The 16,155-nt window shown below is 47.5% G+C and overlaps 1 protein-coding gene across 1 annotated transcript; it reads left to right on the top strand.

Annotated features, from left to right (window-relative positions):
• The first annotated feature begins 721 nt into the window (after positions 1-721).
• Positions 722-15,775, top strand: CLDN15 (claudin 15). The gene is made up of 5 exons (XM_081168201.1): positions 722-1,122; positions 9,616-9,780; positions 11,450-11,531; positions 12,238-12,348; positions 13,494-15,775. The coding sequence occupies exons 1-5, from the start codon at positions 906-908 to the stop codon at positions 13,615-13,617; spliced, it is 699 nt and encodes a 232-aa protein (XP_081024327.1). The 5' UTR covers positions 722-905; the 3' UTR covers positions 13,618-15,775.
• The last annotated feature ends 380 nt before the right edge of the window (positions 15,776-16,155 follow it).

Raw genomic sequence — 16,155 nt, 5'->3', positions numbered from 1 at the left:
TTCCCAGGATGCTTTTGAGAACCCCCCCAAGGGCTTTAAATGTGCGTTCAGCGTTATCAGTAAGCATCGTGCCGCACTCCTGCGCGCCCTAACCAAGGAGGAAGCTCCGTGGAATACAATGCAATTCGATTGTCCAATATATTGTGCAACCGGCACAGCGGACTCTGCGTGTGGCCGGATCCAGGAGCGTTGACTCATCCCAGTGTCTCACACACAAAGGACCGTCTCATGTCCGTCTCGGGTTGTTAAATTTAGCAGGACAGGTAGCGAAACTGTCCAATATTAACGGGACTCTGGCGTCCAAGGGGTCGCTCCGCTCCGCGCGCCGGATCTTCATCACCCTCCCACGCCTTTCCCGGACCTGAAAGAAGACAGGGGGCGTTCTTGGGTGCTTGTGCAAGTGTGTGACACACACGTAGCGTCTTACATCTCCCGCGCCCCCCCATCACAAAAAGGAGCGTTGCCCGAGCAGATACGCGATCGTCGTGCCCGATCCTGCGAGCGCATTCAAACATCTGGAGAGAAAGTGTGTGGGAGGGAGGGGGTAACTTTCACTGCGGCTCCACCCCCGCTATTCTCCCCACCCCAAAAGCACCTGCCTTCTTGATCCCTCCTCCCCATGCCTCTTAGAGGGGGGTGGACTTTGGTCCAGATCCTGACGTCACTTGGAGGGGGGGCTGCCTCTGCCTTTACCTGCCAGCCCGCGCAGTATCCGAGTCCAAAGGAAACCTCGACGAAGGGTGTCACTGCTGCAGCCGCGCGTCTTCGCCGTCGGGGCTTCTCCCTTTTGCCTGCCTCCTTGCCAGACCACCCACCCCTCCGCTCCCGGTTCTCGCCATCCCATAATCTGCCTTTACCATCGCCATCATCCTCTCGTCGTCGTCGTCCTCCTCCTCTCCATCACCATGTCTGTGATGCTGGAGACCGTCGGTTTTTTCATGGCGACCATCGGCTGCGGGATGTTGGGGATCACGCTCTTCAACAGCTACTGGAGGGTCTCCACCATCTCCGGCAACGTCATCACCACCTCCACCATCTTCGAGAACCTGTGGCAGAGCTGCGCCACCGACTCCACCGGCGTCTACAACTGCTGGGAGTTCCAGTCGCTGCTGGAGCTGCCAGGTGAGCGGAGGGGGAGGGAAGCGGAGGAGGGGTCCTCGGATCTCGCAGGACAGGAAGGCAGGTTGGCATCCATGCATAAGGGAAGTGGGAAGGCGAGTGGCAGCCGGGTGACCATTGGCAGGACATCCATGGGCCATGGGAATGAGAGCGAATGCCCATGGGAGTGAATCAGGTGGTCATGGGAAGGGCAGTGAATGCTCATGGGAATGACACCGGGTGGCCATGGGAATGGCACCAGGTGGCCATGGGAATCACAGTGAATGTCCATGGGAATGACACCAGGTGGCCATGGGAATGACGCCAGGTGGCCATGGGAAAGACACCAGGTGGCCATGGGAATGACACCAGGTAGCCATGGGAGTGAATCAGGTGGCCATGGGAATCACAGTGAATGTCCATGGGAATGACACCAGGTGGCCATGGGAATGACGCCAGGTGGCCATGGGAATGACATCAGGTGGCCATGGGAATGACAGTGAATGTCCATGGGAATGACACCAGGTGGCCATGGGAATGACGCCAGGTGGCCATGGGAATGACACCAGGTGGCCATGGGAATGACAGTGAATGTCCATGGAAAAGACACCAGGTGGGCATGGGAATGACACCAGGTGGCCATGGGAAAGACACCAGGTGGCCATGGGAATGACACCAGGTAGCCATGGGAGTGAATCAGGTGGCCATGGGAATGAAATGTGTTGTCTATGGGAAGGACACTATACGACATACGAACCCAAGAAGAGCTTGCTGCAGGTATAGGCAAACTCGGCCCTCCAGATGTTTTGGGACTACAACTCCCATCATCCCTGACCACTGGTCCTGTTAGCTAGGGATGATGGGAGTTGTAGTCCCAAAACATCTGGAGGGCCGAGTTTGCCTATGCCTGGCTTGCTGGAATGAGCCAATGGCCTGTCTAGCCCAGCATCCTGTTCTCCCAGTGGCTAACCGGATGCCTGTGGTAAACCAGCAAGCAGGATTCAAGCACGACAGCATTCTCTCCTCCTATGGTGTCTAGTGACTGGTCTTCAGAAGCATTCTTGCCTGCAGCTGTAGAGGAGGCAGAGCTTACCATCCTGCCTAGGAGCCACCGACAGCCCTCTCCTCCATGTTTCTGTCTAATCCTTTTTTTACACCACCTTGGTTGGCCATTGCTGCCTCCTGTGGCAGTGAGTTCCTTAGATTAACAAAGTGCTTTCACTTTAGCCATGGAGAATGATTCCGAGTGGCCATGGGAATGGCACCAAGGGGTCATGGAAACGGCTCCGAATAGCAGCTGCATTTGCTCCTGTTTGGGCATCCCAGAATAGTTTCTTTTCTACCCGCTTCCACCCACGCACAGGTCTATTTTCCTGCTGGGCAGCTCTTAGTAGGCATCAGGGTGGGTTTCTGGGCAAAACCCACCCAGGCAGAGTCCCTTCCCATTGAACCTGTTGCAGCAAATTCCTAAGAGATCCCTTCTTCTCTTTACCCCTTTCCTCCAGGCTGGATGCCTCGCCTATAAATTCGTTTCTGGAAAGTGGGGTGAAGGGGGACCACACTTGTTACACCACCTGCCTGCGGCAGCTGGGATGTCACCCCGAAGGAGTGCTAGCTGGGTATATTTAAGTCCTTTGCCCATGCTCAGAGGCGCTTTGTTATTAGTTTGCATATTGTATAGCGAATCTAAAGAAGAGTTCGCCGAAGGCTGCCAGAAAGGGTGATCCAGAATTTTAAACTCTGCCCCGGGATAAACTGCCAAGTCAGCATGCCCTGTGTATTATACTAGCTTATATAACCAACGGCCAGTCGGACCTTTCAGCCAGCATGCAAAAGCCATGACAGAAGTTCCTCTGAGCATGTGCAGAGCAATCTCCTTTTCCCATTAGATCTGGCTTCGGTGCAGGCTTGAAACCTTCTGTTACATCTTTCTGCCAAGATTCTCCAGGATTTTGAATAGTTGCATGACAGGCAGAAATTCAACAGATGTAGCTTCCGTCAGCATCGAGCTAAGGCAGCGCTACAAAGAGTTTTCCACGTGGAATTTCTGCGGAAGAGACAATCTGTTGGGCGGTGGGGTGTGTGTGTGTGTGTGTGTGTGTGTGTGTGTGTGCGATATGGGTACAGTACCTGTTCGATTGACCATGATGGAATTAGACTTCTGTGTCAAAAAACCCACACACAGTCCTGAACCATTTTGATGCAGTGCTCTGGGGCATGTGCAGAGTGCTTTTCTCTCTCCGCACCCCTACACATCTGGGGTTTGGGGGAAGCGCTTCTGTCTTAGAGGGCGTGAAAGAAAAAAAAGATGCCGATTATGAGCGTTTCTCCTAAGGCCCTGCAGGGGGCAGCGATGAGCAATGAAATGATCTCCGATAGGAAAATGTAACCTATAAAGAGAATAAACTGCCTTTTGGCTGCAACTGTCACCTCATGTGCCAAACGGGGTTGTTGAGTTAGTCTGCATCCTGGAAGGTTATTTGCAGAACGGTTCTGCTAGCTGCAAACGTTCAGAACAGCTGTGTATCTGCTGGCACGTGGGGAAGGTAACATCATGGAAAAAACCAAAACAAAAGCCGTCCTTTCCAGGGGGCAGAAGGGGGCTGGCGACTGTGTGCAAACCGAGGTTGCCAACTGCTCACGCAGCTGTGCTTTTAACCGCAGCTCGATGCAAGGCGTGGCGCGTACTGTGCGCGAATTGCCACCGATGCTTGTGATCTCTCCAAACCGCTGCAGGCTGCTGTCAGCTAGGTGTATTCAGTTGCTCTGCCTGTGACCATTCCCTCTGTTTCCGATGTCCAGGCTTTAAGTGCCGTCGGTTATGTAGCTCACGGGCGGCCTTAGAAGAACCCTAAAGTCTGCAGATATGTAGAACGCTTTAGGAGGGGGGCAGGACTAAGGGAGAGAAGTCCCCACCCCCAAAAAGAGCTTCTGCCCAATAAGAACCGAGCAAACCTGGTGGCCGCAGAATGCTGACCGACAGTAAGGAGAGAGGGATGGAATGGAGTAACTTGGGAAAGGGCATGGCTGGCTGGCTTGTATCATTAACAGGAGCGCTTTGTTGTGCTTTACTAATATAAAAGCAACTTTGAGAGGGGGCAATTGGTAGTAGATGGTCCTGTGCGGTTAGGGATGGAATAATCTGGCCGCGTTGCTTTCTCTCAGCATCTCGGTTTTTTTCTAATCTTTACACTGAGATACAGAGTGGTGTAGTGGCTGGGCGACCTTAAGCCAGTCACTCACTCTCAACCTACCTTAGAGGGTTGTTGTAAATGATAGATTGGAGAGGCCCTGTTACGCCACCCTGAGCCCCTTGAGAAAAGACAGGATCTAAATGTAGTAGTAGTAATAATAATAATAATAATAATAATAATAATAATAATAATAATATTTTTAAAATCAGTTATTTACACCAGCTTGTGATTTGTTTGTTTTTAAAGAACTCATGAAAATTCACTAGCATTCTTAGTGTGAATTTATCCTAACACTTTTTTTGCATGCAATTTTGCTTCATGTACAAAAAAATTTGAAATCTGTCATTTTTGCAGAGCAATTCTCCCCAGCAGAATGCATTAGTATATGTTAGGCTCACAAATACATTTGAATAGTTTGTTTTCACTTATAAATGAATTCTTCACTCTGGTGTTTGCATTTTTGTACACATTGCCAAGCTGAAGAACAGCAATGCCAAACTCACAGAAGTGTGAATTTTGAAGTATGGCTCACTGTTGTGTTTTGGTTACAGGTAGGTAGCCGTATTGGTCTGCCATAGTCAAAATAAAAAAATTCCTTCCAGTAGCACCTTAAAGACCAACTAAGTTAGTTAGTTGGAGTTAGTTAGTAAGTAAGTAAGTTAGAACTAACTTAGCTGGTCTTTAAGGTGCTACTGGAAGGAATTTTTTTATTTTGTTGTGTTTTGGTTTGCTTTTTCTTTTTGAAAATGTGAATTAGGTAGGTTCCCCTTTAAATGCCAATGGGATCAAATTTCCCTTCCCATCTTTAGGTGCAGGTCAGTGGGAGGGGGACAATCAATTGGAGGAGGCCTTCTTTGCCATAATCCCTCCTTCTCCTGGGATCTGTTCCTGCTGGGTCATCAATCACCCCATCATGAGCAGGAACAGGCTCAGCCAAAAGACATTTTGCTGCCTTGGGCAAAGGACAAGCTGGTCCTCCTTGTGCCTCCAACATCCTCCATGTCACATAAAGATGACAAATAGCCTGGTACCTGAATATTGGTTCATCACTGGCAAGAGGACAGCATCCTTCAGGGCACCTGAGGACAGCAGGACAGTTTTTAGGGAGTGCAGGACAGGCTTTGCAGCACACTTATCTCTCATCCTCCTTGCTAGGGAACAGCTAATCTGTCAATTTTGTTCTCTCCCAATGTTTCACTTTTCCAGTCTTCCAGTTCAGCTCTCTACATTTTGACATCAGTTACCAATTTTTAACTCTGCAAATAAATAAGTAAACTTAAATTCAATCCAACTTTTAAAAAAAAGGTCTCATGAAAAAAATCACCAGTGATTCCCCACCCACCCAATATACACATTTTTGTATGTGGCTTTGCCTACTACTTCTACCTTAGTTCTCAAACTTAATCCGTTCCGGAAGTCCATTCCAAAACCAAAGCATTCCAAAACCAAGGTGCACTTTCCCATAGAAAGTAATGTAAAATGGATTAATCCATTCCAGACAACCCCTAAAAACAACCCCTAAAACAGCAATTTAACATGAATTTTACTATCTAACGAGACTATTGATCCATAACATGAAAGCAATAATCAATGTACTGTACTATAAAATAAACAAGGCAGTATTGTAGATGATATTTTTTTTTAAAAAAAATTCTTGCCTGCACTGATGATAGTCATTGTTTGGATGAGGGGCTTTTATCCATTTCCACAGTCACACAATCAAACAATCAATCAATCAATCAATCAATCAATCAGTAGCTGAACTGGGTTCCACACAGTCACAAAAACAAATTAACCGAAAAAGCCTTAGATACAAAAACGCAAAATAAATAGCAAAAACAAAAGCGCCAAACTTAATCCATTCCAGAAGTCCGTTTGACTTCCGAAATGTTTGAAACCCAAGGTGCAGCTTCTGATTGGTGCAGGTGCCCTGGAAACAATAGCTGACAGTTGCATCGGACGTTTGGCTTCCAAAAAACATTTGAAACACTTACTTCCAGGTTTTCTGTGTTTGAGAACCAAGACTTTTGAGAGCCAAGGTACCTCTGTATATTACATTTTTGCCAGCACTTTCCACTAATAATAAACTTTTTTTTTTTTTGCATGCTATTTTCACAAATACAACATGCCTTTTTTCATGCACACATCACCCTGGTGCATTACTGGGATGGAGAACGGCACTGCAAAATTCAGAGAGGTGCAAATGGAAAGTTTGGCTTTTCTCTTCAGCTCAGCTGGAGTTTATTGAGCTGTGGGAGCCATTGCTACTTGGCCTATGTGTGAGTCAGCGTGTTTGCCACAGGAAAGAAGGGTGGGTGGAGGTGGGAAGAAAGAGATTTCAACACCTGGACAATGAACTGAGGCAGGACTGATGACCACAGAGCTGTCCTCAGACTGGCAGACAGGAGAGTCTGGGCCAAAAAGGATGTGAGCGGGGAATGGCAGAACCTGTTTCTTACTTCCCTGTTTATTCTCTGAGACACACCTCCTCTGGCACAATCCGTCTCCCCTACCACCCTTCAGCAAAGATCTGGAATTGAAGCAGAAAGTGTGATGGAGGAAGAGGAGTGCAGATCTCCTATAGCGAGAGAGTGAGATGTACTGTATGACAATGCTGGACAAGGATTCAGAGTCAAATAATAATAATGAAATAATAATAATTTATTATTTATACCCCACCCATCTGGCTGGGTTTCTCCAGCCAGTCTGGGCAGCTTCCAACAAAATATTAAAATACAATAGTCTGTTAAACATTAAAAGCTTCCCTAAACAGGGCTGCCTTCAGATGTCTTCTAAAAGTCTGGTAGCTGTTCTTCTCTTTGACATCTGGTGGGAGGGTGTTCCACAGGGCGGGCGCCACTACCGAGAAGGCCCTCTGCCTGGTTCCCTGTAGCTTTGCTTCTCACAATGAGGGAACCGCCAGAAGGCCCTCGGCGCTGGACCTCAGAGCGATGGGGGTGAAGACGCTCCTTCAGGTATACTGGACTGAGGCCATTTGGGTAGTGGAATCCACATGCTCCAGCTGTTCCTTTCTTATCAGGGAGATTCTGTGTTGTTCCTGGGGGGGCTTTTCAGCAGGGAACTTGTCTGCTGCAAATTATTGCCCACATTTTCAAAAGCCATTGCCTTCATGGATGTAGGAGCCAGGATTTATGTTGTGCAGGGGGTGGGACACCCTCCTGTCACCATCCTCTGTCTGGTTCCATCTAGCAGATTCAGAATGAAATGTCTCAGCAGCGGTTGTTACCAATTACGTTCTTTTGAACCCAAGGGCTCAGAAAAAGCTGTCAAAATCTTTGTACCATTTCTACTTTTAGTTTTTCTGTTTTTCCTTGAAAATATTTTTTAAAATAAATTTTCAATTACAATAATCCAATCAAAGGCTCATTTTAACATTGCCAAATTATAATACCATTAATAATGCCAATCATTCAAAAGCCAAATTATACAATTTAGGTGGCCCCCCACATGCGAGAGTTGATGATTTGATGATTTACTATATTTCTGCATTCCAAAATCTTATAAATTTCCATTACACTCCAGTCAGAATAACAAACCCTTATGACACAACTGCAATTTTAACAACTTCCATCCGCATTAACACATTAAATGATTTATAGTCCCACAGGTGAAGCGTTCAAACTCTCTCTTTGTTCTTCTTGTGTGTGGCAATTATTCTGTCCATGATGTTTCTTCCTCAATTTCTACCTTTAGTTAAGTATTTTTATTTGTTTACTTGATTTGGGGGGGGGGCAGCTGCCTCATAACCCCCACCCCACCCCGGCTACATCCATGTTTGCCTTCTTAAAATGTGAACGTTAGTTCCTTTTGGATAAACCTGAGTTTGTTCTTTTTTAAAAGGAACTTTTCAAGTTCTGCTCTAGGGGGTGGATTGAGAGGACATCAGGCGGCCATCTTGTTTGGAACTAAAGCGAACCTGGGTCTGGTCTGTGCTCAGGGAACCGCACAATGTATCACCTTGGTTTCCCTGATGGAAGAAAGGCAGGATCAAAAAGCAAGAAGATCAATGGATAATTAAACCAATTAACATGGAGCAAAACGCAGTAGCGCAGGGCGACAACTTCATGCACCCGGCCTCTATCTCTGTGTACCTTAAAAAACACACACACACAAAAGTGATATGCGGAAGGTCAAATGGTTAAAAATGGCATTTTAAAGAGCCATTGATTTGGCTTATTTGCTTGTGGGAAGCATTATCAGCAGGGTTCAAACAGTCACACCCCCCCCCAAAGAAAAGGTAAAGGGATTTGTGGTTTTGGCATGCACAGCTCGGTTTCATTGTTTATATGACAATAGCCCTCAGTGTGTGTATAGTGTGTCTGTGAGAGAAAGAGAGAGAGCTATACCACTGGGCAGAACCACAGGTGTGAAAAACTCCTCAAATGACACCTTTGCTTTACTCCAAAAGCTACCTTTCCGGAACTCGGGGCTAATACCATGTCCAGGGGGTGGGGGGAGGCAGAAAAAAATATAACGGATTGTTTTGCCATGTTTTGTGTTACAAATTTCAATTAGCGATGTTTTCCCGGAATTGCTTTATTGTGTATTTTAGTTACCTATGGGTTTTTATAATTGATTTTATACTTGCAAACTGCTAGAGCAATACTTGGAGGTGGTGATGATGTGGGTCAGTCAACTGACATTGAATCCCAAACAGACAGAGGTGTGAGGCGACCCGAATTCTCACATCCAGGAGGTGGGGAGATGGCCCTTTTTGGACTGAGATGACTTGGCCACTGAACTCCACGCTCTGGTAACTTCCACATCGGATTATTGCAATGCGCTCTGCGTGGGTCTGCCTTTGAAGAGCTCTTCAGTTGCTCCAAAGTGCAGCTGCCAGATTACTGTGTTTAGGGCTTGTAAGTTTAGAACTCATTCCTGTTTTGAAACAGCTGCACTTTGAGCAATTGTGAGGCCCAATTCAAGGTGCTCACATTAGTGTTTAAAGCCCTAAATGACTCAGGCCCCCAATAACTTGAGAGACTACCTCCTTCCCTACAGACCCTAAGCTTGGAGGAGCATGAGGCTCTCAATCTCAGGGTTGTGGGTTCGAGCCCCATGTTGGACAAAAGATTCCTGCATTGCAGGGGGTTGGACTTGATGACCCCGCTGTCCCTTCCAACTCTATGATTCTGTGACCCTCTCATTTGTTCCACCACCCTCAGAAGTTTGGATGGTGGCTGTGGCCCTGGAGTGTGCGCTCTCTGTGGCAGCTCCTGAGTTGGGAACTCAAATTTCAGGGTTGTGTTGGAAAGTTCTGCCTGGGTCAACCCTGACCAGCTTTTTCGCTATTCCTCTCCAGCTTACCTGCAGGCATCTCGAGCCCTCATGATCAGTGCGTTGGTGCTGGGCTTCTTGGGGATCCTGTGCGGCATGTTGGGTCTGCAGTGCACCAAGGTGGCAGAGGGGAACCCCAACGTCAAGGCAAAGATGGCGGCTCTTGCGGGATGCATGTTCATCTTGGCTGGTAAGTGGAGCGAAAAGAGGGAGCCTAACGACTGTTGACCAAGACGGAAATTACTTGCTGAGCAATGTTCCTGGATTCAAAGTTGGAGACTGTTCATAAGCCTTTTGGTTGGAGTGGGGAACCTCTCTTATCTGGCACTGGGGATTCTGCCCCCTGGACACACCCCTCTCCTCAAGCCCCACCCACTTAGCAGTCCTACTTACTGTCAGGATGCTATCAGCGGCTCCTAGCTGGTTGCCCTGGAAAGTATAAAGACAAGGAATAGTTTTTTACCATCCTTTTTTATTTCAATCTTCAGAGAGAGGCTATAGAACCCAGCCTGTTGGATAATGACATTGTCCTGAATTAATCTCTCTCACTTCCTCGTTCGTCATCCTCATCGTCTTCTCTATGGGTGCCTCTGTCATTGAGCTCTTTGCTCTCCTACTTTTAAGGCTCGCCGGGTTCTGGTCAATGGAGGGTCTGGAATGCTTTCTAATTACTACATGTCAGCCAGGTGTTGCTCTGGCTCCCCCATGATTTCCCAGCTTTTCCTCTCCTCTGCCTCTGAGCTGTGACCTCCCTCAAACCCCTGTTGTAAATCTATACTGTCTTCCTCTTCCTCCTCCCTGGAAGGGTCAGGATGGGGAGGCAGTATCCACCATTCCTCCTCTGCTCAGTCCCTGACGCTTACCTATCCTTCCCAGAGTGTTTTTGCTTGGCTGCAATGGGTCCTTGAATTCTGACAAGGCCTCTCGCTTGCTTGGATGGAGAATAAGAAAAGGGAGGGTATGAACATTATGTACAGATGTTATTTATTTGTGTAGCTGAAGCCACTGAAAAAACAAAATACATAAAACAGAATTAAATGCATTGCACAGCCAAACTATTTCTTAAAACCAGGCATTCTGTCATAAGAGTCTGCTACTCGGAAGCATTTTAACTATCAACCCTACAAACTTTTCTCCCTAAAATTGCTGCTCTAAAGGCAAAAGAAGTGCTGTGTTCACAGAGGGGTGTGTGGAGGAACTAGCCAACTGTAGAAAGCTAGATGCAAAATGGACATCAGCTGCTCATGCCCATTTTTCCTCTGGCTCCACCCAACATTGCCATGTGTCTATTGGAAGATCCGACAGATGGGAACCTGGCCCTCCATCTGAAAGTGGTTCCCCACCCCTGGTTGGGGTCTCCCAGCGGTGCAGGAGACACAGAACAAGCCGGGAAAGTTGTCATTATTTTATCTCCTGCCACATCGGGAGATTTAATAAAACTGGGGGAGAAATCTTTCTCAGCCTGAGGGTCTCATCTCCTTAATAAACAACGTTGTGTGGACCATATGCCCAGCCACACAAACACCAGAAGTTTCTACATACATGGATGTGCTTACCCACCCACCCACCCACACCTACATCTGGGCATCATCACAGTTCAGGGACGCATTCCAGCCATGCAAAAACATTCAAGGAGGGGGCAGAGGAAGGCTGTGACTTGTGGAGGATCTCAAGGGCCGGACTGAAGAAACCTAAGGGCCGCATTTGACCCCTGGTTCTTTCCCAAGTAAGTCTTGTCCTCCTCTGCTGGCGATTGTTGACAGTCTGCTTGAGCTACCAAAAGCGCCCCTCTTTAGTACACAGAGATGTGCCAGGGCTTCGTCCTGTCCTAAACAACCTTTCTTTCTCTCCTTGCTCAGGTATCTGTGGGATGGTGACCATCTCCTGGTATGCCTTCAACATTACCCGGGATTTCTTTAACCCCCTCTTTGTCGGCACAAAGTAAGTCTGCCAAGCGGCAGGAGGGGTGGGGGTGGGGTGTCAGATCAAAGGACCCCGAACAACAATGAAACAGGGGAAGAGAAGCAGGTCTTCTTTCTAGACTGTCTTAATGACCGGGTCTTTCTTTACAATGACTTTACTGTCATATATAAAATACTTAAATAAATTAGCATTAGCAGACTTCAAGGACACATTTCACTCAGGCAAAAGCATTTAGGGTGCCTCGTGGAACCAGAGAGGGGGTGTGGCCTGAAAAGAGGAGGCGTTGCCTGGGGAGAGTGGGAGTGGCCTGGGGAGAGTCTCATGGGCCAATTAGAGAGGACTGGGTGGGCTGCATTTGGCCCCTGGGCCTGCAGTTCCTGACCAGTGTTTTACAGGACATGCCCTTGACTGCTTTTGCATATCGTAAGAGTCGAGAGTAAAGAGTTTTATTATCCACGTAGTTTAGTTGACCTCAGCACAGGGTGCCTGTTGCCCTGCAGATGGCGTTGGACTACAACTCCCAACATCCCTGACCATTGGGCTTGCTGGCCGCAGGGGCTGATGGGATAGGGAGTCCAACCGCATCATCACTGGCATGCCATGTTTTTTGCAAACATGTTTTTTTTCTTCATGTTTGCTTTTGCAAACTCAATTCCTTTTGGCTGACAAAATGTGATGAAAGGATTTTAACCAAGATTCCTTTGGGATGGTTTCCAACATACAGGTATGAAATTGGACCTGCCCTCTACCTGGGCTGGAGCGCCTCGCTGCTTGTGATAATTGGAGGAGGATGCCTGTTCAGTTCGTGTAAGACCCATTTGTCCCAGGACAAGAGGTGAGAGCAGTGCTAGCTCCAGACTTTTCGTGGGGTGGGTAGAGGGACTTATGCCTCCTAGCTGAAGGACCAGGTGCGCAGCCTGGGAGTCATTTTGGACGCACAGCTGTTCATGGAGGCGCAGGTCAATTCTGTGTACAAGGCAGCTGTCTACCAGCTCCATCTGGTACGCAGGCTGAGACCCTACCTGCCTGCAAACTGTCTTGCCAGAGTGGTGCATACTCTAGTTATCTCCCACTTAGACTACTGCAATGCGCTCTACATGGGGCTACCTTTGAAGGCGACCTGGAAACTACAACTAATCCAGAATGCGGCAGCTAGACTGGTGACTGGAAGTGGGCGCCAAGACCATATAACACTGGTCCTAAAAGACCTACATTGGCTCCTAGTACGTTTCCGAGCACAATTCAAAGTGTTGGTGCTAACCTTTAAAGCCCTAAACGGCCTTGGCCCAGTATACCTGAAGGAACGTCTCCACCCCCATCGTTCTGCCTGGACATCGAGGTCCAGCTCTGAGGGCCTTCTGGCGGTTGCCTCACTGCATGAAATGAGGTTACAGGGAACCAGGCAGAGGGCCTTCTCAGTGGTGGTGCCCGCCCTGTGGAACACCCTCCCATCAAATGTCAAGGAAATAAACAACCACCTGACTTTTAGAAGACATCTGAAGGCAGCCCTGTTTAGGGAAGCTTTTAATGTTTGATGTTTTATTGTGTTTTTAATATCCTGTTGGGAGCCACCCAGAGTGGCTGCGGAGGCCTGGCCAGATGTATGGGGTATAAGTAATAAATTATTATTATTACCCAGAAAGAAAAGGGAAGGCAATGAGAGGTTGTCATGACTTCCTTATGGCTATTTGTCCATCTAGCTTAGAATTGTCTTCTCCAGGGACAGGAAGCCTGGTACCTCCAGAGGTTGCTGGACTCCAACTCCCATCAGCTGCAGCCAGCATGACCAATGGTCAGGGATGATGGCAGTTGTAGTCTCACAAATCTACGGAAGGCCACAGGTTCCCTTACAAAGTGGGATGGTTATGAAAGCAGCAAGGAAAGGGGTGGGGGCAATTCTGAGAGGAAGCAACAAGGCCGAAGCCGCGTCAAAATTTATCGACTCGTAACCCCCCAACATCTGTTTTTGTGTCTTCACAGCTACACTTACCCATACAAGGCTCCCAAGAGTGTCCTGTCAGCCCCCACCAACACAGCCCCTCGCCCCCGCATGGAGTCTAACGCCAGCAGCAACGGAAAGTATGGGAAGAACGCTTACGTCTAAGCCTTTGCAGTGGGGTGACCACCCCTTTCTGTTTGCATTTTTCCAAAAGAGACGTTTTCAGATGCTTTCCTGGTTGCACTGGAACCCAAAGGCTTTTTTTACGGAGCTCGCAAGCCATGGTAGGAAGGGCTCTCTTTCTCTCTCTCATATCCCACTCTCTGTTCCAATTCCTTTGGACATTTCTGGTGATGATGGTGGCAACAGGAACTGGACAGAGACGCTGAATCCACAACTGACCCTGGAAAATGCTGAATGGTGCTCAGTTCTTCAATGCGGAGGAGAGCTGTCTACATAAAATGATTTTGCCTTCCTTCTCCTCTGAATGGAGACGGTTCCCTGTTGGTCAGTTCACCCTGTCTTGCTTGGTTTTGGCTAGCCTGTCGTTGGGAGCAGATGGCTTCTTAAAACGACAGAGGCAGGGGATGAAATCAGACTATTTCTCTTGGGAGAAATAACTTCTCGTCTGTTCCAGACACTTGCACAGGTCATATGCGCTTGGTGATCGGGAGAGAGGCCAAAAAAGATTTTGAACGTGCTCAGAAGAACTGGTTTTTATCCTTACTTCCTACAGCCCAAAGCGCCAAATACTTGGATTGGTCTCTATGGGGAAAGAAGTAGTCTGAATTCAAATTCACTTGTAAATAGCAACAAAATAGTATTTTCTGTAGGGTTTGTACCACCTACCTCCACACACCCCGACAACACCCACAATGATTGAGTTTTCTGGATGGAGGGGGGGCAGAGAAATGGTATTGAATCAGGATGACAGTACTGAATAAGGCTTGCTGATACAGAATAGGATTGCTTCAAGGATATGTAAGACAAACTTTTAAGATGTGGCTTTTTAAAGGTGCCCTCCCCATTGGACTTCCACTCCCATCAGCCCCAGTCAGCTTGGTCTGGGATAATGGGAAGTGCAGTCCAACCATAGTAGCAAAGTGGCTTCAAAATGTCAAAAAACCTAGACATCCTGTGGAAATTTAAGCTTTTGCAAGAACCATCAGGTCTTTTGTTGTAAAGCAAACCAGCGTTGCTTCTGTATCTCATCCCTCTCTTACTAGCCTTAGGGTTTTTTGATTGCCCTTTTGTATTTGAAGATGGGGATCAGTTAGATCAAAAGATCCAGTGCTTTGTCATCATTCATCAAGCATGGCATTGGATGTATATATTATCTCCAGCAATTCACAGCTGAAAATACAGTTTTGGGTACTTTCTGGTTCCGCTAGGAGTCGCTCCCCCCCCCAATTATTACCTACTGCTTAGAGCACACCTCTGCCATATTTCAGATTAGCGCTAGCTGCTATGCCCTGGTTTATTCCACAGCAGCCTCTCCCACTCTGGTGCTCTCCAAATGTGGTTGAACTACCCATCTTCCCTGATTGCTGGCCATGATGGCTGGAGCTGACCAGAGATGAGAGTCCAGCGTCATTTGAAGGCCATCAGGTTAGGGAAAGTGGCTCCACCGCAGGGGTCAATGTTATATCTCTGCAGAGCCACAAATCACCCTGTGAAAGGCACAGCAACATGGGCTGGTTGAAAAGTTGGCAACCAAGGATAAGCCTTTGTTCTGCAATAACACCTCCTGGCTTGGCTCCTGAAGCAGGGTGTGTAAGAAAATTGAGGTCACCCTTTCATGCAGTGTTGCTGGTTTGGATATTTCTGCTGAAAGGGCCGTGTCAGCCTTCCTCCCGGCGGGCAGGAAGTTCAAATGCAGCTGGAGGTGCATATTGAAAAGTTTTGCATTTCAGGATATGACACACCAAGCTGGTGACTTGAAAGCCCTCCAAAAGCTCTGGTTGAAAGGGATCTCTACTTCTGACAATTACACATAAGGAGGTTAATAATAGCACCTGGACTCTGGACCTGTACAGAACGTTCAACAGCTCCTCTTTGTGATAAGTATTACTCAAAGATACTCAACGCGGAGACATGGCAGCCTGGAGTAACTTGGCCTCCCTCCATCTGAGAAGAGGAGCAACTGGACTCCTATAGATAAGAAAACGCGAATTTTGCTTTGACTTTGAACCAAGTCTTTGCTCACTCAATGCTGAGAAAAACAACTCTGGGAGCACATGACCTGTGCGCTAGAAGCACTACCTTGTACATTTCAGATTTATATATTATATATATAAAAAATGAACATTGTTTTCAATGACAATTGACTGGTGTCTGTTGTTTACAACCAGCTGCAGGAACCCAACTAAAATAAAAGCAGGATTCTTAAACAGAACTAAAGTAGGGCAACCCAGGCAGGACTGATGGCAACGTCCTATAACCAAGTGCTCTGAAATGACTTTGGACCAGACTTCAATGGCAATGCTCCATGTTCCAATCTTTTCATTCAGGAGCTGCTCATCACAATCCTGACTCTTACCACACTGACACACACGCACACACACACAAAAAAACAACACAAAAAAGGCCCTTTGCATTTAGGCACAATGGTACAGGGAGCTCCATAATCGTCACAACAACCTTGCGAGGTTCTATCACTCATCTCCCCATCCCTAATTGCAGGAGGGCTGAAAAAACCTCTAT

Source organism: Podarcis bocagei (assembly GCF_964188305.1).
Source record: "Podarcis bocagei genome assembly, chromosome: 13".
NCBI lineage: Eukaryota > Metazoa > Chordata > Lepidosauria > Squamata > Lacertidae > Podarcis > Podarcis bocagei.
Note: the sequence above shows the minus strand (reverse complement) of the source record. Positions and strands in the feature narration are given on the sequence as shown.

Excerpts from the sequence above, each read along its gene's own strand:
- CLDN15 (XM_081168201.1), top strand. The coding sequence starts at position 906 with ATGTCTGTGATGCTGGAGACCGTCGGTTTTTTCATGGCGACCATCGGC. Across the intron at positions 1,123-9,615 it reads GTCGCTGCTGGAGCTGCCAG|CTTACCTGCAGGCATCTCGA; the intron begins GTGAGCGGAGGG and ends ATTCCTCTCCAG. Across the intron at positions 11,532-12,237 it reads CCCCTCTTTGTCGGCACAAA|GTATGAAATTGGACCTGCCC; the intron begins GTAAGTCTGCCA and ends TCCAACATACAG.